The sequence below is a fragment of the Neofelis nebulosa genome, chromosome 3 (assembly GCF_028018385.1).
Source record: "Neofelis nebulosa isolate mNeoNeb1 chromosome 3, mNeoNeb1.pri, whole genome shotgun sequence".
Taxonomy (NCBI): domain Eukaryota; kingdom Metazoa; phylum Chordata; class Mammalia; order Carnivora; family Felidae; genus Neofelis; species Neofelis nebulosa.
The window spans coordinates 25,118,094-25,133,791 of NC_080784.1; the positions used below are offsets into that span (position 1 = coordinate 25,118,094).

Consider the following 15,698-nt stretch of genomic DNA (forward strand, 5'->3'; position numbering starts at 1 on the left):
GGCTTCATAGAATGAGTCTGGAAGTTTTCCTTCCCTTTCTATTTCTTGGAATAGCTTGAGAAGGATAGGTATTATCTCTGCTTTGGACTTCTGGTAGAACTCCCCTGGGAAGCCATCTGATCCTGGACTCTTATTTGTTGGGAGATTTTTGATGACTGATTCAATTTCTTCGCTGGTTATGGGTCTGTTCAAGCTTTCTATTTCCTCCTGATTGAGTTTTGGAAGCGTGTGGGTGTTTAGGAATTTGTCCATTTCTTCCAGGTTGTCCAGTTTGTTGGCATATAATTTTTCACAGTATTCCCTGATAATTGCTTGTATCTCTGAGGGATTGGTTGTAATAATTCCATTTTCATTCATAGTTTTATCTATTTGGGTCATCTCCCTTTTCTTTTTGAGAAGCCTGGCTAGAGGTTTGTCAATTTTGTTTATTTTTTCAAAAAACCAACTCTTGGTTTCGTTGATCTGCTCTACAGTTTTTTAAGATTCTATATTGTTTATTTCTGCTCTGATCTTTATTATTTCTCTTCTTCTGCTGGATTTAGGCTGTCTTTGCTGTTCTGCTTCTAGTTCCTTTAGGTGTGCTGTTAGATTTTGTATTTGGGATTTTTCTTGTTTCTTGAGATAGGCCTGGATTGCAATATATTTTCCTCTCAGGACTGCCTTCGCTGCGTCCCAAAGCGTTTGGATTGTTGTATTTTCATTTTCGTTTGTTTCCATATATTTTTAAATTTCTTCTCTAACTGCCTGGTTGACCCATTCATTCTTTAGTAGTGTGTTCTTTAACCTCCATGCTTTTGGAGGTTTTCCAGACTTTTTCCTGTGGTTGATTTCAAGCTTCATAGCATTGTGGTCTGAAAGTATGCATGGTATGATTTCAATTCTGTATACTTATGAAGGGCTGTTTTGTGACCCAGTATGTGATCTATCTTGGAGAATGTTCCATGTGCACTTGAGAAGAAAGTATATTCTGTTGCATTGGGATGCAGAGTTCTAAATATATCTGTCAAGTCCATCTGATCCAATGTATCATTCAGGGCCCTTGTTTCTTTATTGACCGTGTGTCTAGATGATCTATCCATTTCTGTAAGTGAAGTGTTAAAGTCCCCTGCAATGACTACATTCATATCAATAAGGTTGCTTATGTTTGTGAGTAATTGTTTTATATATTTGGGGGCTCCTGTATTTGGCACATAGACATTTATAATTGTTAGCTCTTCCTGATGGATAGACCCTGTGATTATTATATAATGTTCTTCTTCATCTCTTGTTACAGCCTTTAATTTAAAGTCTAGTTTGTCTGATAGAAGTATGGCTACTCCAGCTTTCTTTTGACTTCCAGTGGCATGATAAATAGTTCTCCATCCCCTCACTCTCCATCTGAAGGTGTCCTCAGGTCTCAAATGAGTCTCTTGTAGACAGCAAATAGATGGGTCTTGTTTTTTTATCCATTCTGATACCCTATGTCTTTTGGTTGGTGCATTTAGTCCATTTACATTCAGTGTTATTATAGAAATATATGGGTTTAGAGTCATTTTGATGTCTGTATGTTTTATGCTTGTAGCGATGTCTCTGGTACTTTGTCTCACAGGATCCCCCATAGGATCTCTTGTAGGGCTGGTTTAGTGGTGACGAATTCCTTCAGCTTTTGTTTCTTTGGGAAGACCTTTATCTCTCCTTCTATTCTAAATGACAGACTTGCTGGATAAATGATTCTCGGTTGCATATTTTTTCTGTTCATCACATTGAAGATCTGCCATTCCTTTCTGGCCTGCCAAGTTTCAGTAGAGAGATCAGTCATGAGTCTTATAAGACTCCCTTTATATGTTAGAGCACGTTTATCTCTAGCTGCTTTCAGATTTTTCTCTTTGTCCTTGTATTTTGCCAGTTTCACTACGAATGTCGTGCAGAAGATTGATTCAAGTTACGTATGAAGGGAGTTCTCTGTGCCTCTTGGATTTCAATGCCTTTTTCCTTCCCCCGATCCGGGAAGTTCTCAGCTATGATTTCTTCAAGTACACCTTCAGCACCTTTCCCTCTCTCTTCCTCCTCTGGAATACCAATTATGTGTATATTATTTCTCTTTAGTGCATCACTTCTCTAATTTTCCGCTCATACTCCTGGATTTTTTTATCTCTCTTTTTCTCAGCTTCTTCTTTTTCCATAATTTTATCTTCTATTTCACCTATTCTCTCCTCTGCCTCTTCAATCCGAGCCGTGGTTGTCTCCATTTGATTTTGCAGTTCATTGATAGCATTTTTTAGCTCCTCCTGTCTGTTCCTTAGTCCCTTGTTCTCTGTAGCAATAGATTCTCTGCTGTCCTTTATACTGTTTTCAAGCCCAGCGATTAATTTTATGATTATTATTCTAAATTCACTTTCTGTTATATTGTTTAAGTCATTTTTGATCAGTTCATTAGCTGTTGTTATTTCCTGGAGATTCTTTTGTGGGGAATTCTTCTGTTTGGTCATTTTGGATAGTCTCTGGAGTGGTGTGGGACTGCGGGGCACTACCCTTGTGCTGTCTTGAATAACTTGAGTTGGTGGGCGGGGCCGCAGTCAGACCTGATGTCTGCCCCCAGCCCACTGCTGGGGCCACAGTCAGACTGGTGTGTGCCTTCTCTTCCCCTCTCCTAGGGGCGGGATTCACTGTGGGGTGGCGTCTGGGCTACTTGCACACTGCCAGGCTTGTGGTGCTGGGGATCTGGCGTATTAGCTGGGGTGGATCGGCAAGGTGCACATGGGCAGGAGGGGCAGGCTTAGCTCACTTTTCCTTTGGAGATCCGCTTCGGGAGGGGCCCTGCGGCACGGGAGGGAGTCAGACCTGCCGGAGGGATGGATCTGCCAAAGCACAGCATTGGGTGTTTGTGCGCTGCAAGCAAGTTCCCTGGCAGGAACCGGTTCCCTCTGGGATTTTGGCTGGGGGATGGGCGAGGGAGATGGCGCTGGCGAGCGCCTTTGTTCCCCACCAAGCTGCGCTCTGTCGTCAGGGGCTCAACAACTCTCCCTCCCGTTGTCCTCCAGCCCTCCCATTCTCAGAGCAGAGCTGTTAGCTTACAACCTTCCAGATGACAAGTCCTGCTTGCTGTAGGAACACACTCAGTCCGGCCCCTCCACTTTTGCCAGCCAGACTCGGGGGCTCTGCTTGGCCAGCGAGCCGCCCCTCCGCCCCGGCTCCCTCCCGCCAGTCCGTGGAGCGCGCACCGCCTCGCCGCCCTTCCTCCCCTCTTCCGTGGGCCTCTCGTCTGCGCTTGGCTCCGGAGACTCCGTTCTGCTAGTCTTCTGGCGGTTTTCTGGGTTATTTAGGCAGGTGTAGGTGGAATCTAAGTTGTCAGCAGGACGCGGTGAGCCCAGCGTCCTCCTACGCCGCCATCTTCCCAGGATTCCCCATCTTATAAATTATTAATGGACTTGGCACATGCCTGTGAGGACCAGGGTGATTACATACTGTATATATGTTATGAATTCTTATATATTTTATAACTACATGTAGATAATATGGAAGAACTTGAATATTCATTTTTTTAAATGCAAAACAGGAGAAATAAAAGGAGGGACAAATGGACATGCTTGAGTGAGGTTAGATTCAAAACACAGTTCTACCATAAGAATCCTACATTTATACAGGGGGTATCTATTTCATCTAATTTAAGTGAGATATATTTATATGCCTCAAGTTACGTATCACATAGAAAATACAAGAAGAAAACATTGAGCTGAAGATTCAAAGCTTTCCAAAATTAAAGATCCGTATGGCACCCATAATATCCCGGTTAACTGGATGTCCAGTTACTTTATTTAAGATGGTTATCTTATGAAAACATTTTTTTTAAGATTAGTGTGAATTGGGAATTATGTTTATGATAGAATTTATTTCTGTTGTTCTGAGTTTGACTAAAAGTTGCACTAGATGTTTCCATAGCAACTTCATGGGGAACATTTAGAACGCTTCCTTCCGGCAGACATTTGAGAATATATGTGGACAGTCACTGTGTGAGATTTAGTCAAGAAAATCACTCAGGGACAAAATAATATTTTAAAGCCACGCGTGTCATTTTGAATGTTCTTTCTGAATTACAGAAAGTTCCATCTCCACTCTGCTTCTGCTACCCCCGCTCAGATGTTCTTTAGGTTTCATGCTGTCTGAAATTTTTGTCAACTTCAAGATCTCAAAATTCAAGGTTCCATTTTCTGATGATAAACCTGTCTTAACATTTCTCATATTTCTTAACTCCTGCTGAATTTAATCATTAATGGGTCATCAGCTGTCATTCCTTGACCCTGTGCTCTTTTTAGTGTCCAACATTGCTGTACTGACTTTACTTGTCCCCACCCAATGAGAAAAATGATGGTCAGGCATTGGAGGGGCATCATTTTGTGGTACTTTGGCAAACCCCATACCTAGGACTTTTGCCATTCCTGTTAACAGATCCTCCTTTTTGAGTCTCTTTCCCTGTTAATTTTGCCAGTTTCTGTTCGTCGATAGCTGTGATGTTGCAAAATGATACTAATTAGAGCCAGTAAACAGGTGACCATGTAGTTGATGTCTAAATCAGAAACACTTTTCACTTTTGAAAGTGAAAGAGGACACTATAAAAGTGGGATAAACCAGCACTGTCTCGGAGAACCTGTGGTGTGCCATCCCAACAAAAGTAGATCAACTTTCTCATCTGAATAAGTGTTCAGTGAAACTTGAAATTCTCTTTAAAAAAAAAAAATAGTCAATTCCCTATTAGACATTTCCAGGGTCAGTTTTAGGTTTGAGTCTCAATAAATGAAGTCCTTCATCCCATCCCAAGTTTATTTCAACCAGAATTGACGACTCTGTCCTTCCATTAGAGGATTTAGACTCGACCACCTCAAAATCTCTCTCTTTCTCAGTAGTCATTTTCCTTGTGAGACTTTAAAAAAGGGCTTTAATTCTTACTCAAAATTCTGTTCCTTGCTATACTACATCATTGGCTTTCTTTGGTGGTGGGACGTAGGGGCAGGTGGCAGAGACTGGGGCCATGAGAATTTCCTGGCTTTCTTCTTATACTGATCATACCCTTATTTCATGTATGAAATAGTCCTTTCCCACCCATAGACCTAGTCATTATCTAAGAGTTTCTCCTTGGTTTTATAGATACCTTCCCCAGAGAACACTTGCTCATCCATCATAGTAGATTCAGACATGCCTTAAACGATTGTCACTCTGCAACCCACTTTTTACAGATGTGCTAGTTGATGGATAAATACCTGAATTTTCGATGATACCTCAAAGTTAGAAAGTCCAAAGCTACAATCATGTTTGTCATTGAGCCTACAAAATTTGTTATTCCACTTTAAAAATCACCACATTTCCTTATTTAGTCATAGTCATGAAACCTGGGATTAGTCACAAATGTCCCTGTTTTCAGTATTTTCAGATAAAATTAGTCACCCAGTCTCATAGGCTTTTCTTCCACCATATTCCTTACACTTACTACCGAGTTGTCCCCTATTACTGATTCTCTGCCAGTTAGCCCCACATAGTGCCTCTACCAGATTAATCTTAAAGCTTAACTCTGATAATTCCAAGCCCTTGAGCTGTTCAAGAACTTTTATGTTTTTTCTTCCAGAGTTTGACCTAAGTACAGACTTCTTACCTTCGCATTCATGGCTTTCCTTTCTCTGGCTTCAAAACATGACTCCAGTTGTTTTCTCTTACAGTATTCTCTTACAGTATTAGAAAGTACATATATGAGCCAGATTGGATGTCATGCTGTTTCTTAATATTACAGGATGTTCATTCTGTTTCTCCCTCTACGGACATCTCCTGTCGGAACTCCATATTCTTAAGGTCCTTCTCATAGTTCATCTCTTCCATGAGAAATTGTCTATTCTGTTATCAAATTTGAAATCTCTCCTTAATTCCCATGGTACTGTGTTCTGACTTTTTAAATTCATGTTATTCTTTCTCATAAGTGTTATTTATATACTTGTTTTATCCTCCTTATAGAGTGTTGTTTTCTAAAGGAGAGGATATAAACTTAATTTGAATACAGAAATATCATGCTTACTTATACTAGCCAATTATTAAGTACTTGTTGAAATCATTCCACAAATGTGACTATTTGAATATTGTAGAAATATGTATATAACTGTAATGTAAAAATATTATTAGAACTCTCTGCAAACAAAATTTGTTTCCAATAATCAGGTGGCAAGTATCTTTATACCCCCAAAAAGAGTTAAACTGGCTAATGCATGAAGAAAGTAAAGGGTTTATTCATAGATAAATCCTAGTCTCTGATAGAGCTATGAAAAGATACGAGGTCTTTTCATTTTACACAGAGCCCTCTATATGCGTGCAGACTGCTGCAATCATTCATTAAGTAGATTCAGTCTCTCATTTTCCTTAAATCATCACTGATTTGAGCTTACTGTTTTCTCAATTTAGCCCTAAGAAAATTATGGCCAGTTATTCATTCTCTAATGAACCTAAAAGTGAACTATATTTCGTTGCTTGTAGGATGGTATGGGAAATCTGAGAGTCACCAAGAAGGGAATCCGACTTGAAGGTATATCTGAGTTTCTACTTCCATTGTATGTGAAAGAAATTCATTCCCGAAAGGTATGTGACATTGGCTTTGGCTTAATGTAAAAGATAATTTAGAGGTTATGTTTTAGCTTGAAATAGGCCAGAACCCCCTTATCTCTTCAGTATGTATTTAGTGTCCTGAAGTTAAAGATTTATTTGAAGAAATGAAAACAAGGAAACAATTGAAAAACCAGTGGAGAAGGTTAGTTTGAAAGAGACAAATTAGAGAACCATTTCTGAATTAAACTGCAGCGTTGTTTTTGTTAGTCTATAAATTTGCCTCTATTTTCACTAGAAGTTAAAAATACAACATCATGGTAATTTCAAAAGGGGCACTTGATACATCATGGGTAATTTTTGCAGGAAACATTGACTTGAATAAATGACTTTATTTCAAAATATTATAGATCTTTTCAGTTCAAATGAACGTGCATTTTCTAAAAAGAAAAGATGAGGAAAAGTCTTACTATAGATATTAAAGTTATTTCTGGATGAACAGTATTTAAAACAAGCACAAATATTTATCCTTTCAAATGTGTGGGTGTGTGTATGTGTGCCTTATGAGTATTTTATCACTTACCAGCATGCTAAAAATCAAGATTATAGTTTAGCCGTTATACATTTTGGCTTTTGTGTGTTACTTTTCAGAAAGTATTATTGGATACCAAAAAATATAACTAGAAACTATTAGGCATATGTGTGTAAGTGTGAAAATCCAGTAAGATAGGAAAAAATGGAAAGCTTGTTATTATATAAAATGTGGAAAGATTATTAACCTTACTTCATAAATATGAAAGTCTATTTTAGACTAGAATCATCTTTAAATATTACCAATGTAATATAATAGCAAAGGGGTTGCATAGTAAGCCATAATTTACTCATTTCCTTCAAAGTTATTTTTTTTCCTTTAAATCTCATAGTGAAAACAGAACAGAGGATTATTTTTCATAAAACTTCCAATTAGGTGAATTATATTAACTTTAAGTTTATTTTGTTATTATATACAAACCTTGAGAGCTTCACACATGCACCGTATTGACTGCTATTCTCGGTACTAGAAATTTATCACTGAGATCACCTTACCGGCTGGATTTGGGGCAGGTGAATAATACCATAGACACATGTATGAACACCTGACCTTACTATAAAAACTGCTTAAATTTAAAAGATACAAGTTGTGTCTTTGTTTTCTTATTTTTTTTTTTATGAACGCTGAAAAAATAGTGGGCATACCTAAGTTAGCACCTTCCCTCCTACTGGAAGTCACCACCACTCACAGTTATTTACTGTTTTTTTTTTCTTGTGTTCGGTACTATTGAACAACTTAGTATTTGAAGAAATGAAAACTTATCCATGGAAACCAAGAAATTACTGAACACAGAAAAGTGAGAATAATCATAGGCAGGAACTTCTTTGAAAATGATCCCATTGAGGGGCGCCTGGGTGGCGCAGTCGGTTAAGCGTCCGACTTCAGCCAGGTCACGATCTCACGGTCCGTGAGTTCGAGCCCCGCGTCAGGCTCTGGGCTGATGGCTCAGAGCCTGGAGCCTGTTTCCGATTCTGTGTCTCCCTCTCTCTCTGTCCCTCCCCCGTTCATGCTCTGTCTCTCTCTGTCCCAAAAATAAATAAACGTTGAAAAAAAAAATTAAAAAAAAAAAAGAAAGAAAATGATCCCATTGATAAGTCCAGGGACAGCAAAGATTGATCCTTGAAGCCATTTAGATCAATTCAGAGTGGCTGCCCGGGAATCCAACTTAACAGAAGGATCGGTAAGCCCTTTGCCAACAGGCAGGTCATAGTATTTATCTTCCCAGTTGAAACATTTTTGAGAGTATAACAACAGCTGTGCACCAGGATTCTCCTGGGAAACTACATCTGTGTTTACTCCCTCAGTGGACCAAATAAGAAAGGGTCCACTGATGTGATAGCTTCGAAATGGGAGGTGGTGGCAGTCAGGCTTCCTGACCTTTATCCCTGGGGAATTTTGCAACCTCAAGTTCATAAGCCTTTCCAAATCTCACTGTGCTGATTGAAACCTCTGTGCCCCCTTTCACATCCCAGACATGTTGTTTGTCCTCCTGTCCCCCCTCTTCTCCATCTTCCAGTGAGGGCAAAAGCCAGCACAGCACACACAGGTAGGAGCTTGGGCCGTCAACAGACAGGAGGCCTGGTGTTGGCAGAAAAAATAGAGACTCATTTCCTCTTTGAACATTTCTCTACACGTGCACCATAAAAATAAATACTTAAAATGAAGAGAAAATATATATCTTTCATCAGCAGTTCCCACGTTAGGATTCTCTTGCCCATGAATATAGGCAATGCTTTGTTCTCTGCCATAAAGCCCACTTACTGTTTTAAATTTTTTTTTTTTTAACGTTTATTTATTTTTGAGACAGAGAGAGACAGAGCATGAATGGGGGAGGGTCAGAGAGAGGGAGACACAGCATGTGAAACAGGCTCCAGGCTCTGAGCTGTCAGCACAGAGCCCGACGCGGGGCTTGAACTCACGGACCGCGAGATCATGACCTGAGCTGAAGTCGGCCGCTTAACCAACTGAGCCACCCAGGCAACCCCCACTTACTGTTTTAAAAAGCCAGCCAGTTTCTCTGAGCCTGAGTTTTCTCATTAATACAGTGAGTTTCATAGCAATGTATCAAAATACTTCTTCGGTTAAGAAAGAATGCACAAATTCCAGTAATACTAGTAAGAATGAGATCTTTATAAACCCTATTATACATTTCAGGATTTGCACACACTTTTGTGTATTTGAATGTTTTTCTGATAATATACCAAAGTCCCTGTAGGTCTAAGTTAAGGAAATTTATTAAATTCAAAAAGTACTTATAAGGATTCAATTGATATGAGAAAAATACTATACACTATACTCTGTTATATGTATCAATTTTAATTTGTATGAACTTTTTCCTTGCAATTTTGATTTGCACCTGTTTGTGTGTGTGTTTTCCTGCATTAATGGCAGTGGGTCCCTTTCTTTATATTTGATTAGTATGCCACTCTGAAATAAAGAATTTTCTTCTTTAAAGTAACTTCCTAGGTATGTAGGTGTTTAATCCCATACCATTACACAGATTTCTATCAGTCAAAAAAACTCAGTTGCCCACAGACACACACGTCTAGTCTCCTAAAATAGTAAACCATGGGCTGTTTCTACTCCAAGTTAATTTGTCTCCTTCTCCCACCAGTATAGATAGATATTTGAAGTTTACTGTTATAAATCACAGTTTACTCTCTTCTTCATGCTTTTAAAAAATCAGCCTTTTTTGAGTGGTTCATCATTATCAGTACACAGAAAAACACATTACATTCTGTGTTTGAGATATCTTAGAATTCACTGCATATTTCAGAATTAGCAACATTATTTTCAGGGAGTAAGTACTTACCTAACATTTGTGAAGTTACATATGTAGTTTTTCAGATAGGCAAAGTACAAAGGATATGGGTTTTGAGGTTACCTTACCATAAATGATAACGATGATAGTAAGATTTTGAGTCAAACTTCAATGCACGTGATTTAACATTAGGTCAGAATCTTTTAACTATCAGGAAATTAGGGCAAATAATCACCAGGTTCTTTCAAAAAAATGTAAGTAGAGCATATTTCCCAAGGTTTTATAAGTCCAGAGAACTAAGGTGATTAAATTACCTGCACTTCAGGGATGATTGCCCCCAAATTTTGCATCATTCAATTCTCTAGAACTTTTTGTGTTACCGTGCCTCATCTAATAGTCACTGAACAGTTATCTTGTTAATTTTTTTTTCCTGTTCAAGGATCCTTAATTAAGCGGTACCTTACCATTGACCCCTATCCCAGCATCCTTGATGGACTGATAATTGTGCTGGGGAAACTGCTACCAGATAATTCCAATTCCAATAATTCTACAGCAAAGCAAAGTTAAAATTTGAGCCCTTGGGACCTCTGTTTTAGACGGGCTGGGAGTAGGCTATGCTCTCCCCTTCACGTACAGTCTTTTCACTTGGCTTCAAAACCTTGATGCTCAGTTCGTGGTGCAGTTTTTGTCTTGTGTGTTCAGTTATTCTTTATAGAGTTCAGACAGAAAGCAATGGGGCCAGGCAAATACAGAAAACCTCTTTCCTGTTTACACAACATGGTGATCTCCTGACCCTGTATCTTTCCGGTACCTTGGTAAACCTCCTCTCTACAAACAAACTCATACAAATAGAAATCTTCAGACTTCTGTAACCATTTTATTATTATCATTTTTATCATTATCATTTTACATGTAAGTGTTTGAGTGTTTATTATTTTACTATAACATCTTCAAGTTAAAAACACATATCATTCCGAAATCTTTACACTCAGAAAAAAAAAAAAAACTATTAACATATGATAAGCATTACCAAATTATATAAATACACATCTGCACCAATAAAAGGGTAAATATAGAGGCATGAACATGCTATTTATAATTAATATATACATGATTTAATAGAAGAAAAATATGAAATAAATGGGAAAGAATTGCTAAGCTTAAATATTTCTTCACAAGAGTATCTTTAAAAAAATTGTCTTTATGGTTAAGAATAAAAGACTATGAATATCATTAAGAAGCTGGATGCATTAGCTCCATGTTTTAATCTCAGACAGTGTTCATTAACTCCCTGCCGTGCAATCTGAGGTGATTAGCTCCTCTCCAATTTGTCCTTACCCCTCTTCATTTTCATTTTTTTTTTGATAATTATGTTATTTTAACTTTGTCACAGTTCATAATATTTACATTCTGTTCTGCAACTTTAATTGTGTTGGCACATTGGTCTTAATTCTACAGATAGATGGCTGCACTATTAACCACCAACTCCTTTTGTTACGGCGCCTTCATGACTGAGTTCATTATTCTAATCATTCCCTCCTTACTTATATTTCATTGCTAATGAGTTTTGTTTGTTAATCTTTGAAATATTTCATGCTGAAGGTGCCTGACTATTGTCTTTATCTCTTCTGGGAATATTATTAATGGTTCATCCCTTCTTCTCCTGTTAACTAATTGCTCTATTAAATTCCACCACTGAGTATTGCCAGAAAAAGTCTGAAGGCAGCCTAGTATGGATGTTTCTCCTGCTGATGACATGAATGTTCTGCCTGAATACATTCTGCCAATACATTTTTGCCATTTTATTTGAGGGAAATGTTGTCTATCATATCACTCAGTATCTTTCATTTTTATTTGTTCAGGTCTTCACTGCAGAGAAAGCAACCGTTCTTATGTTGGATCATCTTTGTCGTCCACAGCTATCATCGTTTCTCGAATTACTTTTAAACTCTTTATTTTTCCTCTGCATGCAAGTAACTGTCATCATCTACAGTTTTTCTTCCGTGTCATTGGTTGATTTTCCTCCATATGAATTTTGCCCTTGCTCTCTCTAATTCTTTTCTTTTATGTATAAGAAGGGAGGTTGTTCAGATTCTCAGACTTTTCCATAGATCCACAGTCTCCTTGTAAATCATATTAGGTTATTTTTATTGTCTTTGAGCTATGGTTTTACTAAAATTAAAAATTTATAATTCTAAAGCTTAAAGCACTTGCCTGACCTAGTTTGAGTGATCTCCAACAAGTCACAATTTGAAACAGGGAATCACGGTCTAGTTACTTTGTTTCCCCAGTGAGCTAGTCAGTGGGAAAGGGAAGATAGTTGGGGACTGCTTTCCCTGCTTGAGGTTCTACTAAATCACATGCCAACCATATGTGGACTATTTTAATTCCATGTGTCTTAGTGGTCCTTTCTGCCTCTGCAGAATTCTTCCAGTGGTATATAAATTCTTGGTAGACTTTTTTAGTACAATCTACATTACCACCCTCTTTTCTTCTATCCACACCGGTTTATTTAGGTTAGACTTCTCTGAAATATATTAACACTCCTTGTTTTCTTCTGGGGATATAGACGAAAGTTGGAGAGGGATAGCTGTTACAAGCTGCTATGAAATAATCTTTTTATTCTCCTGGCTTCCACTTTTTCAAGTTTATGGCATATGCTTACATCAATAAATTGTTGGCTTTTCCAAGAAAAAAATGATTAAAAAAATAACTGTAGTTTAACTTGTTAAGTAGTGAAGGAGAGAAGTTTTTGAAAACTTTTGTATTTTGATGTATAGTATTAGGTAAGATCTTTCCTTCCCTCCCTCCTTCCTACCCTTCTTTCTCTCCCCCTAACCATGGCCATAGCCCCTAATACTAGAATGTGGTCTATTTTCCATCGCTGCTCTGAAAATATTACTTTTCTTATACACTGCATTCTTAAACATAGATTTATTTCTGGTCTGTCAGTTCTGTTCTATTGACATACTTGACTAAAATCAAACTTTAAGAAACATTTTTTTTATAACTGTGAGAGCAGTTCTTTTTTATTGCTCTTTTTCAAAAGTTTTTGCCTATTGTGCATTTTCTATTCCAAATGAACTTAATAATCAGCTGTCAAGTTTCATAAAAATTCCTGTTGAGAACTTAATTATGGTTAATTTAATTTGTGGGAAATTGACATCTTTATAGTTTTGAGTTATCCTATCTAGGAACATGGCTTCTCTTTTTTTTTTTTTTTTTTTCAAAAACGTACCTTGTAGTGCTTAGGAACATTTCTTAATATTCCTTTTTATATTAGCATTACAGATTTGTTGTCAATCATATTATGGTTCTTATTGCACACAGGAGTGCCTTCTCCAGTTGCTTTTCTCATTGGCATCTGTGTGTATGTAAAAAAGCTGTTCTTTTGGTATGGATATATTCTGGCCATTTTCTTGAAATCTTATTATTTCTATTATATTTAAAATCATTCTTCTGGCCATTTAGACAATGATTTTTAATAATAACAGCTAACATTCAGCTTATACTACCGTTCTAGAATCAAATTCCTGGTTTCAAATTCTGGCTCTGTTGATTAGCAGTTGTGACTAAATTACCTTATTTGACTTCTCTGTGCCTTATTTTTATCATAGGTAAAATAAAGTTCATAGTAGACCCTAATATTTTTATTATTAAACTAATAGTAGTATCCAACCCAAGGGATATTATTATTTTTGATGAAATTCAAACATTATATTAAATGCTTTGCACTTTGTAGCTCATTCAGTCCTTACTGTGTAATATGTATTATCATCAAAGACTGTATTTTGAAAGTAGAGTTTAAGGATTTGCTGGAACACTATAAATAGGATGTGAGAATAAGAGATGATCTAATATGATATTAGTTTTTTTTTTTTTTTTTGTTCTGAGTAGTTGCTATTAACCAATTGGGGGAAAGTAGGGAATCAGGGAAGATTGTGAGCACATTTTTGAAACTGTTAATTTGCCTATTAGAAGGACATGGATTTCAAGTTAAACAGGTAGATCCATGAGTCTAGATTTCATGTTAGAGGTGCAGGCTAGAGATATAAATTAGAGACATTGTCTGTCTGTCTGTCTATCTATATATTTATCTGATCTCAATACATGAGATTAGACAAGAATATCAAGTAAGTGGGTGTAAAATAGAAAACATGAGGAAGTTTATTGAATGAATCCTTGAGTATCCAAATTTGAATAGTTTGGAAGAAGTGTAAGAATCAAACACGAATTAAGAAGGAAAGTAGATTGAGGTGGGAGGAAAACCAAAAGAGTGTGGTATCCTAGAAGCAGAAAGAAGAAAGTGTTTCCAGGTTGATAGAGAATTGTTTCTGATAGGCCAAGTAACATGAAGATTGAAAATTTATCCTTCTATTATTAGTTTGATTATACTCTAGTCAAGAATAGTTTTTAGCACATTTGAATATATCTATTAATAGGAGTTTTCTTTTTAAATTTAATGTATTGATTGAATTTCATGAAAAGGTATCCAAATATCAAAGTATTTTATTCCTGGGATAATCTTTTTTTGTTCATGAGATAGCAATTTTTTTAATAAACAATCCTGAACATTAAATTTGCACTTTACAAAGTGTTTTTGCTCATATTACCTTACTTAATTCATACTGCTATCCTTGAGGGGCTACTGTCTTTATTTGCAAATGGCAATCCAACTGCCTTAAATTTTGCAACTTAAGTCTTAATACTCTGACTAGAATCCCAATCTTCCTATCTTGATTCACTGCTTTTAACAATTCATCAGACTCTCCAAATTAATCCTTTTAACATATTCTCCAGGAAACCCATGTTTCTATTTATGTGTGTGGAGTGCTAGTTTGGACGCATAGAAGAAAGTATGGGGATGCTTTGAGCATAGTGGAGAGTGGACCTTGCTTAGGGATGAGAGAAAAAATAATAATACCATGATAGGAAATCTTCATTAAACCAGGAGACAGTGTGAAAGTGCTGAATATATAAATGTAGGTGAAATTAGCTGTCCAGGGGTAATATTCCTTGGACTAAAAAGCAAAACAACAAAACAAACAAAACAAAACTATAGGGAAACCCCAAAAGAGTTCTCCTTACTGTGTGTGTGTTTTTTTTTTTTTCTAAAGATGGTGATTGTCCTCTCACTCGTATGGTCTCTAAAACACCGCAGAAGCCTTACAGAGAAATAAAGATTCTCCCATCGCTTCGTATTTAATCAGCTGCCTTTTCAAACAAATATGTAAACAAGTTACCTGTAGTCTCTCTTCACCAACACACACACACACACACACACACACACACACGCACACACACACAGCCCTACCTTTACTACTTTCCAGGAAAATATGTGAGATAATGAAATAGCAAACCTAGAACAAAAGAGAAACACCTGTTAGCTAAGGTTGCTGTTATTACCGTATCAAATTTTTCTCTTTTTTACAGTCTGTTGCAGAGAACCTGGAGCAGGGTTATATTAAACATAGAGTAAAATTAAGGTGCTAATAAGTATTACACATCTTTTAATGCCTCACAGTAGTCTGATACAACAATATGAGTCAGTGTTAGGAATTACCTGCCTGAAGGAGAACAAATAATTAAGCTATTCATCTTGAATAGCTCCTGCTACCAATTATTAAGTCCCTTCCATAAGCTAACTGCTATGTGAAGGGCCTGGTATGCATTCTTATCCGATTCTAACAGCAGTTCAAATGAAGGAGACATTATTACATTCATTTTACAGATGAGAAAAAGCATGCAGCTCAAAGAAGTCATATAACTTAACTGACTATCACAAAAAGT

General features: G+C 37.1%; 1 protein-coding gene across 4 annotated transcripts in view; it reads left to right on the forward strand.

The window, feature by feature from the left end:
- Positions 1–15,698, forward strand: part of SGCZ (sarcoglycan zeta) — a 762,749-nt gene that overhangs the window by 532,400 nt on the left and 214,651 nt on the right. For 3 of the 4 annotated variants that reach the window (XM_058720120.1, XM_058720117.1, XM_058720118.1), the window contains exon 3: positions 6,490–6,591. The exons of the other annotated variant lie outside the window; for it this stretch is intronic. In XM_058720120.1, the coding sequence (XP_058576103.1) occupies positions 6,490–6,591 (102 nt within the window). The remainder of the gene's footprint in view (positions 1–6,489; positions 6,592–15,698) is intronic. 4 annotated transcript variants of the gene reach the window in all.